The sequence below is a fragment of the Mastacembelus armatus genome, chromosome 2 (assembly GCF_900324485.2).
Source record: "Mastacembelus armatus chromosome 2, fMasArm1.2, whole genome shotgun sequence".
NCBI lineage: Eukaryota > Metazoa > Chordata > Actinopteri > Synbranchiformes > Mastacembelidae > Mastacembelus > Mastacembelus armatus.
Genome location: NC_046634.1, coordinates 661465 through 676452, shown reverse-complemented (window position 1 = coordinate 676452; position 14988 = coordinate 661465). Strand labels below are relative to the sequence as shown.

The 14988-nt window shown below is 41.0% G+C and overlaps 1 protein-coding gene across 1 annotated transcript; it reads left to right on the top strand.

Moving 5' to 3' along the window:
* Nucleotides 1–2108: 2108 nt before the first annotated feature.
* Nucleotides 2109–7138, top strand: LOC113127270 (midkine-B-like). Its single transcript, XM_026301701.1, has 5 exons — nt 2109–2192; nt 5486–5565; nt 5857–6024; nt 6375–6557; nt 6877–7138. Exons 2-5 carry the CDS (start codon nt 5487–5489, stop codon nt 6903–6905), a joined length of 459 nt encoding a protein of 152 aa, XP_026157486.1. The 5' UTR covers nt 2109–2192; nt 5486; the 3' UTR covers nt 6906–7138.
* Nucleotides 7139–14988: the final 7850 nt, after the last annotated feature.

The window sequence follows — 14988 nt, the reverse complement described above, 5'->3', positions numbered from 1 at the left end:
CATTGCCTGGTCTGCATTGAATTTTTTTTTTCTACCTGTGGCCAATGTAGTGTTTATTCTTTCATGTTTATTGCATCGGTGTGAAATAGTGAAATTGTTTTTCTTTTCCCCCTCTTTCTATTTCTGCACTTTTTAAAGTTCTTTTCTATGATTTGTTTTTGAGATCAATATGAAGACAATAAAGACATGCCGTGTGTTTGAGATTTTTTTTTATTTATTTTTTTGTCAATATGGGATTATGCTCTACCAAAGCTGAGTTTCGCATTTAATTATTTCTGTTTCATCCTCTGGAGTGATTACCGTGTTGGTACAAAGCTATTTCAGAACACAAAGCTCCTTGTAGGCTTCAAATGGTCACATTATTGCGAATTCATGAAAATATCACTGTATTCTGCACCACTGCTGTACTGTAGTTCTCTTTTTAAATTGAAATGTTCTTTTTTAAATTTTAGATTTTGTTAGGCCCACATAGCTCAGACTAATGCAGTCTTAATTTCACAGCCCTGCAGTAAGTCCTCCTTCAAGAAAGTATGTATATTAAGCTTGTTTTTATAATTATTTTTGTGGAAACTGCATTGCAGAGAGGTGTATGCTAATTCTGGAGTGTGTGTGTTTGTTTGTGTGTGTACTTGTATAGTTATCTTTGTGAGTACCATTTTTAGCATATTTCTATCAAAGTGAGGACATTTTGACAAAGTGAGGACATTTTCCTGGTCCTCACTTTTTTAGACTCCTGTTTGAGGGTTAAGACATGGTTTTAGGGTTAGGGTTAGAATTATGTTTAGGTTAGGGTTAGAGTCTAGGGAAAGCATTATGTCTATGTCTTTTGAGTGCCCTCACAAAGATAGCTGGGTGTGTGTGTGTCTGTGTGAACCTTTACTGAAAAATGCTCATAGACATAGTGTTAATGCTGAATGTGTGTTGCGCAGAGTGGTGCTGATGTCCTGGGACACATCTGCACGGCCAGAGGGCTGAATAACCAAAAACAAAAAGGAAGAAAAAAAACATCTGGAACAACACAGGACACATGTGGTGAGTGGATACACTTGACTCCACATATCCATATATGTTGGTACTGCTTTAAAACCAATAGGTACGTCTAAACATGCGGCTCCAGATTCCGATTTGAAGGTGATGTAATCCCAGACTGACTGTGTTGATGTTGAGATCAGGGCTCTGTGGGGGCCCTAACATCTGTTGCAGGACTCCTTCTTCCGGCTGACTGGCTGTGCATGTGTTTACAGATGCAGCCTACAAAAGTATTTAGCTTTCCTGTGAAATCGCCATTCATTTCCCCCTTCAACAAGTGCAAGCTTAATTCCCCATGAATAACCCCAGCGTTATAGCGCCACGGATATTTTGGTGACTTTGATCAGGGGCTGTGACACACCGCCAGCCGCTGTTAACGCTCATTTACAAAGTCTGATCAACAATATTATTTCCAATGCAGCGTGGGATATCTACAGTAACAATAACAACCCGTTTTCCCACACATTCCCACGGTTCAGGGGTGATTGCTTTGAGTGATAGGTTTTTTACATGCCATTCAACAGTTTCACATTTATTTCAATTGAAATTAAAGTCAAAGGGGTTTTCTCATACATTACAGTCTCAGAATTAGTTTTTTTTTCTTTTCTCCCTCTTTGTTTGTGTCTCTGCTATCCCTTGATGTAGATCAGTTCCACATTCTGGGTATAAGATGAAAGCGGAGACGTGAATTGATTTCTGTCTTTTCTCATAAGACAAGATATACGCTGATCAAAAGAAAGAACAAAAGCAAGAAACCGCCCCCCCCCCCCACCCCATCGCTCCGTCTGTGCTGCAACCACTGCCTCTCCCGTTCGCTGATGCGGATCCACACAAACAAACAACCAAGTGCAAGTAAAAGTGATTTAAACAGCGTTAAGCACATAAGCAATGAGATGAAGATATGTGGCTTTCTTGCCCTGGCGGACTACACAGGTCTGTGCCTACATCTGTGGACTCCTGTGAGTCACTTCTTTTGTCTCAGTGAATTGTGTGTGTGTGTGGTTGATAGTGAGTGTGTGTTTTTCCAGGGTGTGGGGTCAGTGGGGCTAAAGCAACCAGAATGAACTGGTTTGGCAGACAAAGGGGCTGGGTGGGCAGGAGGGAAACAAGAGTGAGCCACAACTTTTTTTTCCCCAGTGACTCTTCCGACAACTGCTAAACAAGTAAGTGCTCTCTGCATTTCAGCTCCTTCTTTACATGAGGTTTTTCGGAATTCCTTAAAGTTTATTTGCTTTGTGCTTTTATAGAGCTAAAAGATAATTGTTGGAGCATCTTCATTAAGTTTTTTCTTTCTTCCAAATGTTAGATCAACACTCTTTTCCTCTGCTACTACTCAAATACACTTTTTTCCTGAAGTCATTCAGTACATCAATTAAATGTGGTGTATTTAATGCATAAAACTATAGGTTTGAGCAGTTTACTCTGTTTAATGGATGGATTGATGGATAAAGCAGTACTGTACCCTGTTTCTCCAAGCTCTTTTTACTTGGGTTTTGTGAATCTTTGTCAGATCCCAGCCTCTCCCCACCCCCTGCGTTTTAACTTTGAAATACTTGCAAGGACAGCTTTTTGATAAACTACATTGCTTTTTTTTTGTGTGTGGTTGTGTGACCGTGTTGTGCTTATACTGTCGGACGGGGGGCATGGAAATCCGGACACCCGTTGGTGTGCAGGCGCAGCATTAACTGCGCTGTTGTAGTATATTTTACGGTTTGAAAGCACTTTTTTTTTTTTTGCTTCCTGCTTGCTGATACAAGTAGCTGTGGTGTGTAAGTATGTGGAACATTTCCTCTCTCTCTCTCTCTCTCTCTCTCTCTCTGTGTGTGTGTGTGTGTGTGTGTGTGTGAGTGTGTGAGAGAGGGCAGCCACATGGGAGGAAGGTTCAGCAGCATCCGAAAGACGGAGTGGAGAGCAATGTAGCAATTACTACCCCCCCCGGCCGCCAAAGTGAATATTTATGAACCAGTCAACTGTGAATTACATTTAAGAGGACTACTTCCAATTCTCACATAGAGGCCTCACCCCTCAGGGGAACCAGGTCTTTATTTGGTTTTATCATAATAATTTGAAACCTTCCTCCACATTTATGCCCATTTACCTACACGGCCTTAGAGGCAAAATAAAACTACCCCATATCCCCCCTCCTGTCTGTGCGGAAAACATGCTGACCTGGCCTAAGTCGCCCACTTCTTTTGCCCAACATCTGGAGGAAGCGTCGACTCATGGTGGATCCGAGCTTCCCACATCAGAGAGAAGTGGCTGCTAGGAGAAAAAACTCGAGAGTCCCAGCGGGTATTGCCTCAGTAAATTAAATTACCAGGGCTGATGCGATTGGAGTCCCGTTGCAAATATCGAGCCCGTTCCAGATGCTGCTGCATTGTTCTCCTCACAGGCCGTAACAGCCCATATTGGTCCAGCACAAAACCTGTACTAACCCCCCCCCACTCCCTCCCTCCTGTCTCTCCCTGTTGTCTCATCGGTGTAGTTAGTAGGTCACACAGGGCCCAGTGAGAAGACATTTCCACTCGGCTGCTTTTCAAAATCCCTAATTACGGACTCCAGAGCCCAGGTTCCAAAGTTCGGTGGCTGGGGAGCAAAAGTGGTCTTTTCAGATGAAAAAAGAATCCAAATCACCCTTTTATGATGAGGTGTCGTGTTCGCACAAATGTTTGTGTGTATTTTTGGCTCCTGTCAGATAAAAACAGTGTCTCTTCTCAAATACCAGCTTTGGAGAAGTTCAAATTAAAGGTTATTTATTGAGATCCTACTTCTACTCACTGGATTTCTGGAACGCTGATGCCAGCACCTCTTTTTATACAGCAAAGGCAGCATCGGACTGTAGTGCCATGGTATCCATGGAAACCGCTGTGCACCATGCCAACATACCAACTGAGAGTACATAGTTATTTCCTGGACCCATCACATATCAAACTTTAGATATAATTTATCAGTGATTCTTTTTTTCTGTCCTGATGATTCCAGTGGAGTTACAAAAAAAAAATCAGACTCCTTAACTCCTAAAGGGCCACTAGGACTTTGCTCATTTGTTCCTTTCCTCTCTCTGATTCACTCATTCCACTTTCCACATTTTTCCCCCGTTATGTCTTATGGCAGATGGACCTCTAGGCACTGACGGAGCTATTTGGAGCAGAGAGGAGAGAGTCACTCGAGGCGGTGCTTTCTTTCTTTCTGGTGTGACTTCTGTATTGCAGTGACAAGACACAGACACAGAGGAAGCTACATCTCCTGTCTGGCCATTTTTTTTTCCCATTATTATTGTGTAATTCTAAAATCAAAGCCTGGCATTTAACCGCTGTGTGTGACTGGGCAGCGGGTGCTGTTGCTTTTGCTAATTAAGGCATATCTGAGTAATTTCATATGACTTAGACCAATAAATCTTTACGCCCGACTGCTCCTGCCGACACAGTTAAATGCTTTAGTGCCTGGCCAATGGCACTTACTCAAAAAAGTGAATTCGAAGGATGTGAAGTGAATTTAAAAACACTTCTATCCTTTTAAAATTAAATCTGCAACAGGTTAACAATATAATTATATAGTATATAGCTATACATAACATTCCTCTTGGTCTTTATGATGATGTAAGCTTTATTGCCATAATATATATATATATATATATATATATATATATATATATTCCCATTTGTTGCTGCTACTTGGGTTGATTCTGGAAAAGCGTTTCCTCAAGGGATGCCGTTGCGGTGCGTTTCAACTCCAGTCCCTGGACAGGTTATTAAAGCAGCAGCGCATAATTGCAGCCTGGTGTGTATGTGTGTGTATGTGTGTGTGTGAGAAAGAGAAACCTCCACTTCACCATGCTCCACCGGCTTTGCTTGCACCGACTTAAAAAGAAGAAGAAGAAGAAAAAAAAAACAACCTGTAGCACAATTCTTCTGAGCTTCTTATTAGGACATCGGGTCCCTCAGAATTATATTGGGATTTTGAAGACATTGGGCATGTAGTAGGATATAACAGACAAAATTTTCATCACGTCCACTCACGTTGTTTTTGTGTGTTGATTTTATGGCATACTTTTTAAAACAAAAGTTTCAGAGGGGGAGGGGGGGTTAGTTAGTTTCAGGATGACTGATCCCATCACCTCAACAGGGAAGGCCTGGGGTGGATCAGTAGATGTCTGGTCCTGCAGGCTACTGAGGCGAAGCAAATGATAGCTAATGATGCCTGTTGGAAAGTTTGAAGCCTTAACTTGAAGATGAAAGAGTTTTGTGGAATGAAAAAACAGCTTTCTGCTAGCCCTTTTTTTTTTTAATCTTATGTCCAAATAAATTGGTTTGGAGAAAGGCCTAAACCCCGACAACAAAGTCCAGCAAAACCCTGAAAGTGAAGATCCTATCAACAGATCTTAGATCAGATCAAAACGTCAACAATGATACCCGGCCTTTTTCATGTTGATTTCCCTCATGGCTGTGTGTTGTAGGATGAGGGCCGCCCTGCTGTTGCTGCTGTTTGTCGCTCTTGTCACCATCAAAACTGTATCTGGAAGGAAAATCAAAAAAGGTATGATTCTCTTTTTCTACCTCCCTGCTTTCTCTTTTTCAAACTTTTCTTGTTAAAATAAATACTAAATTAATGCCCAAATCTCATTTTTATTTTATTATTATACATATATTTTGTTTTACTCTCACACCAGCAGCTAATATGAGTATATTATATAATATAGTATATAATATGAATATATAGAAATTAATTATAGAGATGGATGACGTAATGGTGGATTGCACGTTGAAATAATACTGAAACCATGCACATCAAAAATAACTTCCTAATAAATTGTTATTCTGTTGTCAGACAAAACCAAACCCGCCCAGTCTGGGTCAGAATGCACTGACTGGCGCTATGGCAACTGTGTCCCTAGCAACGGGGACTGCGGAGCGGGGTTTAGAGAGGGGTCATGTGACCAGCAGACCAAGAGGATGAAGTGTAGAGTACCTTGCAACTGGAAGAAAGAGTTTGGAGGTAACACACACACATACACACACAGACATGTTTCACTATAGCTGTGAGGACACTCATAGACATAATGCATTCCCCAGACCCTAAACCTGGGGGTCTGGGGATCCCTAATCCTAGTTTAAACCTAATTCTAACCCTAACCCTAAAACCAAGTCTTAACCATCAAAAAACCATTTGAAGTTGTGAGGACTGGCCAAAATGTCCTCACAAGAATGGCATCAAAGTAAAACGTGTCCACACAACCATAGAAAGGCGTGTGTACACACACACACACACACACACACACAATAATAAACCAGAAAATGTAATTCAATGTAAAACAGGAAGTTGTTTGTTCCATCTCTCTCTTTCAGCTGACTGTAAGTATCGGTTCGGTAGCTGGGGAGAGTGTAACCCAAGCAGCGGCCAGCGGACCAGAACAGGGACGCTGAGGGTGGCACTGCACAATGCAGATTGTCAGGAGACAGTTTTTCACAACAAGCCTTGCCCTGGAAAGACAAAGACAAAAACAGAAACTACAAAGACGAAAACTAAAGGTTAGACTGACAACATCACCGCTGGACAAAAAACAAACTGTGATGTGTTTTTGCTCTTTAGAGCCATATTTTAGTTTTTTTGTGCTTTGGCAACATACCTATTGAGGTAACAGTCAAAGGATCACCTAAGTTATTACTATTTTAGTTCTGCAAAAGAAGTTAATTCACGTCTGTGCTAAATGTCACGGCAATCCATCTGATAGTTGTCAAGACATTTTACTGAGAACCACATGTACCAAAATCTTCTAGGAATGTCGTATTCCTATTAGCTGTGAGTAACATATCTGCTTATCTGTGTGTGTATGTGTGTGTTTTCCAGGAAAGAAGAGAAAAGGCAAGGCAAACTAGGTACAGTTTGCATAGAAGACTCTCCAGCAGTGGCCCCAAAAACAAACGTGACTCTTAAAACCGAAAAGAGAAGTCTACACGTGGACTTCACGTTATATGCATAAGAATTCACTCTAGATTTTTCTTTCTCCCCACTTTAGATCGGCTATTCTTTCTCTCCTGTAGTGGGTTTGTGGCTGTGGTATTATTTCCAATTTTTATTTTGCCTATTAAAGTTTAACTACATACTCTCACATTGTGTTTTGGTTTTTTTTGTGTGTGTGTCAGACTTTTAAACTAGACTGTCTAGACTTGCAAGTGTTGCTTTATATTCCTTGTCTGAAAGGGTTTGATCGATAATAGACCCCAGGCTGCCAATACTGTGACCAAATACCTCCCAGTCTTGTTAAGAGGAAGTGTCGAATAACGACATGTTCACCTGTAGTACTCTCTATAGTACATGCTTGGACGGGTCTCAGTAACCAGTGGGAATGATGGGTCGATGATGCACAGGGGTACGCTGTACGTTGTCGCAGTGAAACTCATACACCATCTGCACATCGAGTCTTTCTCGTGCACACACCTACTGTAGCGGCACGTCACTGCCTTTGATGTACGTGGGAGAAGAAAGCTTTCATCAATAAATAAGCAGCTGCCTGCAGCAGCAACTTTATTTCTGCCGTTTTCATTTCAGCCACTGATTTACATTTGGTTGAGGTTCCACACATGTAGTCTGGGGCGTCTGAAATCTTTTATGTTTTTATTTTTTTTAATGATGAGGAACGATCTGACTCATCCGCAAACTTCCACGTGTTTGATCCCCAGTTGTTTTTTGGGGGGTTTTTTTCAGAAAATATTTAACCGACAATCAATTCAACAACCCATGCAGAGTGTAAGAACAGGACTTAAAGGGGCGGTAAAGGAGCAAAATAGAAGATCAGAACCATAATAAGTGAATAGTGAAGATGCCTGGAGTATATGAGGTGGTCCCTCTTCAACAAGGCCACGGCGAAGCCTGGCAGGGTTCGCAGACTAATACAGGCTAGAAGCCCAAAGGACAATTTATCTCATTTACTAATGAGCAGGACCTTGCTGGTGATTTAAAAAAAAAAAAAGCCTGTGTTGCAGATTCCTCACTAAGGGACTAATGGACGTGACTAAAAGTAAAAAAAAAAAGGGCTGTTTACACACTGACTGCACAAGCAAGTGAAACTTTCTGAAAAATCAATCCTGCCAGTCTAGGGTAGAAAAACATCCCACCAATTGGGATTTTTTTTAACGTTCCCATTTGACTACTGAACAATTTCATTAGATAGATACTGACACCTAGATAGTAATTTATCTCGAATCAGACATAAATCCAGTAAATATTTGAATACACAGGCCAATGTGTAATCACCTCCTACTGTCTGCTCCTCACCCGCGGGGAAAAAAAATTCACTCAATACATTTGATATATGTCAAACTGCATGTACCGTATATGCAGTTGAATCAATGGGGAGCGCCTGGTGTGATATAGAATATAACACTAATTGCTGGATTGTTAAGAGACCTGGGAGGAAAAGCTTGTTGTATCTTGTGTGTGAGAGGGGCAGAGGTTTGGTTTTACTTTGCTCATTCTGCTCCTCACAGTGTACAGGAAGTCAGGTTTGGGGCTTTAAAAAAGTCCTGTAATAAGACAGGTTTCATGTCACAGACAGGGGGTCCTGTTTCTGTGTTTTCTCTCAGCTTCGATCACTACAGCTGCTTCTCTATCCCGTGATGATTTGCGAGTGTTTGCTGCACGCTGCGTTTCTTCCCTCCGATCCTTAACGACCCGCTCCTCCCAATCTAGGTCAGCTCTCATGTTCTGATCTCTGCGTTCCGATTCAATGGTGTCAACACTGGAATAAATGATGTGTGTAGTTTCCGTCTGCGTTGCCATGGTTACGGTGTGACTACGGGATTACAGTAGGGGCCTGTCTGTCTCTGGTTTCCAAAACCTTGATGCTGAAATAATAATAATCATGACATAGTTTGAATAAATGCAAATCATATGTCACATCAAATCATATTATATGTTTATGCCTTAAAACACACAACATACCATACTTCAACAGTATTTCTTTATTATAGCATTACACTTCTGTATCAACACAAAGTTGTTTCTCATATATTTTCAGTACATTTCATTCGAAAAGTAATAGTAGCTTTTTGTGTTTGCCAGATTTGAAAACGATGAGTCTATTTAAATACCGTTTCACATTGAAAAGTTGAAGAGAAAGTAGAAATCGAGCCATACAGCAGCATACAGACAAAAAAATCAAATCGATGAAAAACCATCAGATGACGTACACCTGTAATAGCACTCAGTGTTTAAAAAGAGTAAATCAACAGTACCCAGAATCCCAATATTTAGCGTTTGGGTATAAATTTAAAGCATAAACAGTACATATACAGATGCTACCAACATAAAGGAAACATTACATAAGACATAATACGTGGTTGTTTCCTTTAATTTGGCATTTATATTACATTATTTCAAATATAAAACATATTTACGCAGGGATGAAAAATGAATTTTGCTTTTCAAAATGTCACTGATGCCACTTAGTTGAATTTTTAATAGTAATATTCTGACAAAAAAAGTAAAACAAACTACAATTCACAATGTCTTGAGATCACTATAAAGTACATGCTCTGTACATTTGGAGGTAAAAGTATTTTGTATACTCTGAAAGAATACTCCTCTTTGGAATTAATCTTACCGTGTTGTGTATTTACAGCTATGCACTTTTGACAATACAGTGGTGTGTTTTCAACTAGTGAGCAGCTACTACTTTTGTATTATACATTAAATTGTGGCTAGTTATAGGTCCTAAAAACTGTTTACATGTAAAGTGCCAAATTAAACCAAAGGTTTTGAGGCCTAATGTAGATGTACGCAGGTGTTCGCGCAGGATTCGAGTAATAAAAGAGGAGAATTTGGCACAACGTTGTTCATGTCAAGGAGAATACATTCTGATTAGGAGCTAAAACCTGTTCCCAGCTATCATCAGATAACAGACTTCAGAGTTCTGATAGTGTATGTGAGATATTTTGGTTTCACACTACCGGGGCATTGACAAGAAGGGACTAAGGCATTTTAGGGATAAAGGACAGTGACCTTCCCAGTTGGGGCTGCTCTTTGGGCACAGTGTTTTTAAACCCAGGGATGGATGGGGAGAGAGAGGCTTGTTTGTTCGCCTGTGGTGACTCCAGCTCATGTCACCCACCTCCGTCCTTGGCACTAATAAACCTATATATATTTTTTCAAACTTCTCACAAAGTCATGTTCCTCCTGTAGTCGTGAGTCCCGGGTTTTGGATGAGAGACCAATCCAGGAGAGTGCTCCTTGGAAGTGGGAGCCAATTTGTTCCGCTGTGAAACCTCAATGACACTTATTAGACCTACTGGACACCCACAGACTCAAAGCGCTTCATGCTCCCTGTGGGTCAGACTGCCCTGATCTTCACTACTAAACCACCACACACACACACACACCTAATGGCTCAAAGCTGCTGTCCACCAAGATAACACTGTTTGGATTTTAAAACCATGCTATTGCCCAGAACCACAACCAAGCAGCTCCTTCTTCCCATCACCTTCACCAAGATCCGAATCTATGCTCGGGACAGTTTCACCAAAGAAGAAGAATTTGATTTTCTCCTCTCTGTTACAGCCTGGTATTTTTCTTTAATTTAGCTTAATAAAATGGATGGATTTGCACATGAATATTGTGCCTAGTGAGGCTTTCATTCTTTCAGTCAGTAAAGCAGTCAGGCGGTCAGCCCAATTTCCTTAAACGCTGCTGTCATTCATTTATTTTGCACGTCTTGTCAATTAAGCATGTCAGCTATAAGCAACCAGGGGTTCTCCCTGCCAATCACTTTCCTGCAGATGTTGTCCTAACAATGAAGTACAATCCTCCCCCCACCCCCCCCTTTTTTTTCCTATCTACTCACTCTTTCCCATCAACACTGAGCAGCCATTTCCAAGTTGTTGTTATTTCTGTAATCTCATTGTGAGAAGACGAACAATGAAAAAAAATTGCTGTCACAAACTCGATAAAATGTAAAGTTTGAAGTAGTTTAAAAAGCGGGAACGAGCTCGCGGTTCCTAATGAGGGGGGAAAACAATGCAGAATGCAGACGGTTATGGGAAAAACTAACAAAAAGATAAAGATCTGCATTTCATAATTTGCACAGCCACGATTTAGCAGACGAAAGTGAGATAAAAGCGGAGTGAGAACGAAAATGTGACGAGGTGGTAAAGGATAACGACTAAATGAAGAGGTACTGCAGGAGGGAGGGAACAGAATGAATTAGCCAAAGCTCCTAAAACCTTCCTGCGGGGGTCTCCGGTGTCTGTCGTACTGGGAACAAGTGACAATAAAGAGAAATATTTTCCCTTCCTAACGCCTCTTTGGAATTCACTTCATCTCCTCTTTTCAGAATGTGACAGCTGCACGATTATATTCTGAATTATAGTCCTTTTCTAAACGGTCGGCGTTGGGGAACAAGACACGCTCACTGAGGAGTCCGTGAGGTTTGATAAATGTCCCCCGTGTTAGTCATTCGTCCACATTCCCCGGGTGGATGAACATGATTTTCTTTCTGCATCCTGTCTCTCTCTCTCTCTCTTTAGTGTGAGCAATAGTTGCTTGACTAGGCCTCGACAGGATCCTGAGCCATGCTAAGCTGACAGTCACCTCATAAGCAGACAGAAGCCCAGCCCAAGTCCTGCTGAGCCGTGAAAGATTTTTCAGCCCTTTGGCTGACTGGTAGATGTTTCACTTCACAGATGGGTTAGCTGCGTTTAAAAGGGACCCGGTGCAAATCCTCATTGGGCACGAATAATGACTGTGTCCTTAAGAAAACCCAAAGCCTGCACAATATTCCGACCATTTGAAACCAAAACGCAGTTCACTCATTTTGAAATACAAGAAAAACAGCATTCATGTAGTTAATTATTGTGAATTATTGTGGGCTCAAGTGTTTTTTTTTTTTTTGCTGCATTTGCAGTGTGAGCATTAGAGATGGGATTCCTGTATTTCCTCCCACCATGCCCTACTTTTCTGCCCTACTAGCTCATCATTCGTCTCCCTAATTCCTTCCTCTGCTTCTGTAATTCCATCCAATCCTGATGTTTTTCTCCCTGGTACCCTCTAGGCATCTTGTCTTTGCCCTTCCACACACTGCGCACTGGTTTCTCAATAGACAGTCCAAAATACACGCACTGGGGGGGCCCTACTGAAATCTAATTGGCCCCTGAAGTACCAATCAGTCCTGTCTGTAGTTTTCAATAGCTTTGAAGGGATTCTTGTGCTTTGAATCTAAAATTGAAAGAATTGTGAGGCCTTTCATAAAAGCAATATAAAGTTTAAGAACCGTCGTCGTGGGCGGGGCTAATATCTCACATTTTAATATTAATTTAATTTTTCAATTAAATTATTATTTTTTTAACCAAAAAACAAACAAACAAAAAAAGACAAAAAGGGCTTCTTGTGCTTTGAATGTAAAATTGAAAGAATTTTGTGAGGCCTTTCATAAAGTTCCTAAACTTTACATTGGAACTATTTGGGCGGGGCTAACATCTCATACATTTTTAAATTTCTTTCATTTTTAAATTAAATAATATTTTTGGCAAAACAAAACAAAACATGAAAATGAAAAACAAACAAACAAACAAACACCACCACTAGCCTTAGACAAGTGTAATTTGCAGTCATTTTGGTTTCTGAATTTGGCGGTAGTTTTGGCGGTAAACAAAGGCGGCTAATGGTGTTAGCCACGAACTAGCCTAGCCTCGCTAAAAAATATATATAAGGAAATAGCTCCACTCGCTTCTTGCCACCAGAAAAAAAATGTGGAATGGACTCTTGTTTGTTTTAGTTCCGACACTTCTGAGACCCGGTGCTGAACGCCGGTGAAGGTCCCGGTGCTAACGCTAACGTTAGCTTTAGCCGGGAGGAAGCGGAAAACTAAGGAAGGCTGGGCAAAAAAAAAAAAAAAAAAGAAAGAAAGAAAAGAAAAGCGGACAATAAACAGCCTGACAACTTTTCAAACAACCATCAGGACAGTTACAAGTGTCAGGACGGCACATGGACGCTTCAACAACAAGGTCCGCAAATCTAGTCTTATCCACTTCACTGTTCTGGGAGGAACAAGTTTTTTAAAAATGATTCAGATGATTGATTCAAATGATTCAAAAAAGATTCAGCTCCAACAAACGTCGCTATAGTCCCTTGACAAGGTTAGGAAATTTGTTTTTATTATCGCTCTGCGTCTGTTATATTGTGTGTTTGCGCCTACGTTAATATGTGTGTCTGTTATTCGTAACTGTTTATGTTTGAATGTATACGTGTATACAGTCTTGCGTAACGGCACTGCGCTCTTACGCGGCACAGCCTGCAGATTTCCATGTTGTGCTGCGTTCACACGCTGCAGGTTTTCATAGCACGACGCAGCTGGGGACGAAACCCGCCATATGAATTTGTCTGTTCTCACCAGACAAACACCAACAACTGGCATTGCACTCCTTTTTTCCCCCCAAGTATTGATGTATTAAATGTGTAAAAAATAAAATATATATGATGTGTTTTAATGCGTATTAAAAAATAATTTTAAAAATAGTTTAGAGTATTGATTTTCTCAGTGTCTTCGAAGTGCACAAACCTCTTGAATTTAAAAGAGGCTTTAAGGAGCAGTCTGACTTAATAATTCCACTGGAATTTGGGTTTTATTGTGAAAATAAATTCTCATGAAATTTGCATACAGTCATGGACCTCACAGCCCTAATTATGTAGACCTTTTCTACTTTTATTTAATCCACCATCTGGGCAAACATTGGATTTGGACAGAACAAATGCATGAAAATCAATGATCCTTCTCTCTGATTGGCCGAGCCCTGTAGGATCAGCGCTGCATTTGCAGGTCTCATAACTCAAGACCAGAAAATAGCTTCAGATCTAACTCAAATCTTTCTTAGGGCATTTAGAATGAATGTTTTTAATAAACCCATGCTGTGTTTTTCTTCCGCTGGGTCCCGCAGAGCAGTATTTACAGCTACACTGCTTGTAAGGCTCAAAGAACAGTGAAGATGTCAGAAGGTGGTTTAAAACTATGTCGTTGGTGTAAAGTAATCATCTTGTTTTCATTCATACTTCAAGAAAAACAGTTAGCTTCCAAATGCGGGCTAATGATGTAAAGCGATGTAAAAAAAAAAAAAAGGCTTTTTCAGGACACGCAGCTTTGTTTTAATGACATGCAAATGAACTGCATTGAAAGCAGAACAGCGATGGTTGTCAAACTTATTTTACCGCCTTATTAACTGGAATCAAAAATGTCCCGCTACATTTATGTAGGTGGTAAAGCTGTATGTATAGAAGCACAATGTTATTTACAATGAGCTGCTATGAGCTTACTGCGGGTACTCCGGAGTCCTCCCACAGTCCAAAAACATGTATGTCAGGTTGATTGGTGACTCTAAATTGCCCATAGCAGTGAGTGTGAGTGTGTGAGGTTGTTTGTCTCTATGTGGCCCTGGGATGGACTGGTGACCTGTCCAGGGTGTGCCCCTGCCTTTCACCCAAGGAGAGCTGGGATAGGCTAATAGGACTAAGCGGGTATAGATAACGGATGGGTGGATCCTATGCACTAAAGACCCCCCCGATCTGGCTGCTACAGTGTCTACCCTTACATCCACCCAGCTATCTAGTAAGCCCCCTTCCTCGGCCATGCACTATTGTTAAACATTGTCATTAGTGCTGTCAGTTAGATGCACCCATTCATGAGTCCGTACCTCTAATCATCTCTATCCTCAACATCTACTACTCTGCTCACATAAATGCCTGTTCTGCCACTGCTGTTGTTATTTTCCCTGTGCCTATGAAAACATGTTTCCACTCAGTGATTTGTGATTGTGATTTGTTGCATCATAAGGGAGGCTGGGCAAGTTAAAGAATCCCTGGTGTACACTCACATTTCACTTTGAGTCTGTATGCACCAGCAGGTTTGACCGTCGTTCAGTCAGCATAAACCCCAGTAGGTCGTCCACAAGGAACACTTCCCTATGTCACTCACCT

Excerpts from the sequence above, each read along its gene's own strand:
- LOC113127270 (XM_026301701.1), top strand. The coding sequence starts at position 5,487 with ATGAGGGCCGCCCTGCTGTTGCTGCTGTTTGTCGCTCTTGTCACCATC. Across the intron at positions 6,025-6,374 it reads CTGGAAGAAAGAGTTTGGAG|CTGACTGTAAGTATCGGTTC; the intron begins GTAACACACACA and ends TCTCTCTTTCAG. Across the intron at positions 6,558-6,876 it reads TACAAAGACGAAAACTAAAG|GAAAGAAGAGAAAAGGCAAG; the intron begins GTTAGACTGACA and ends TGTGTTTTCCAG.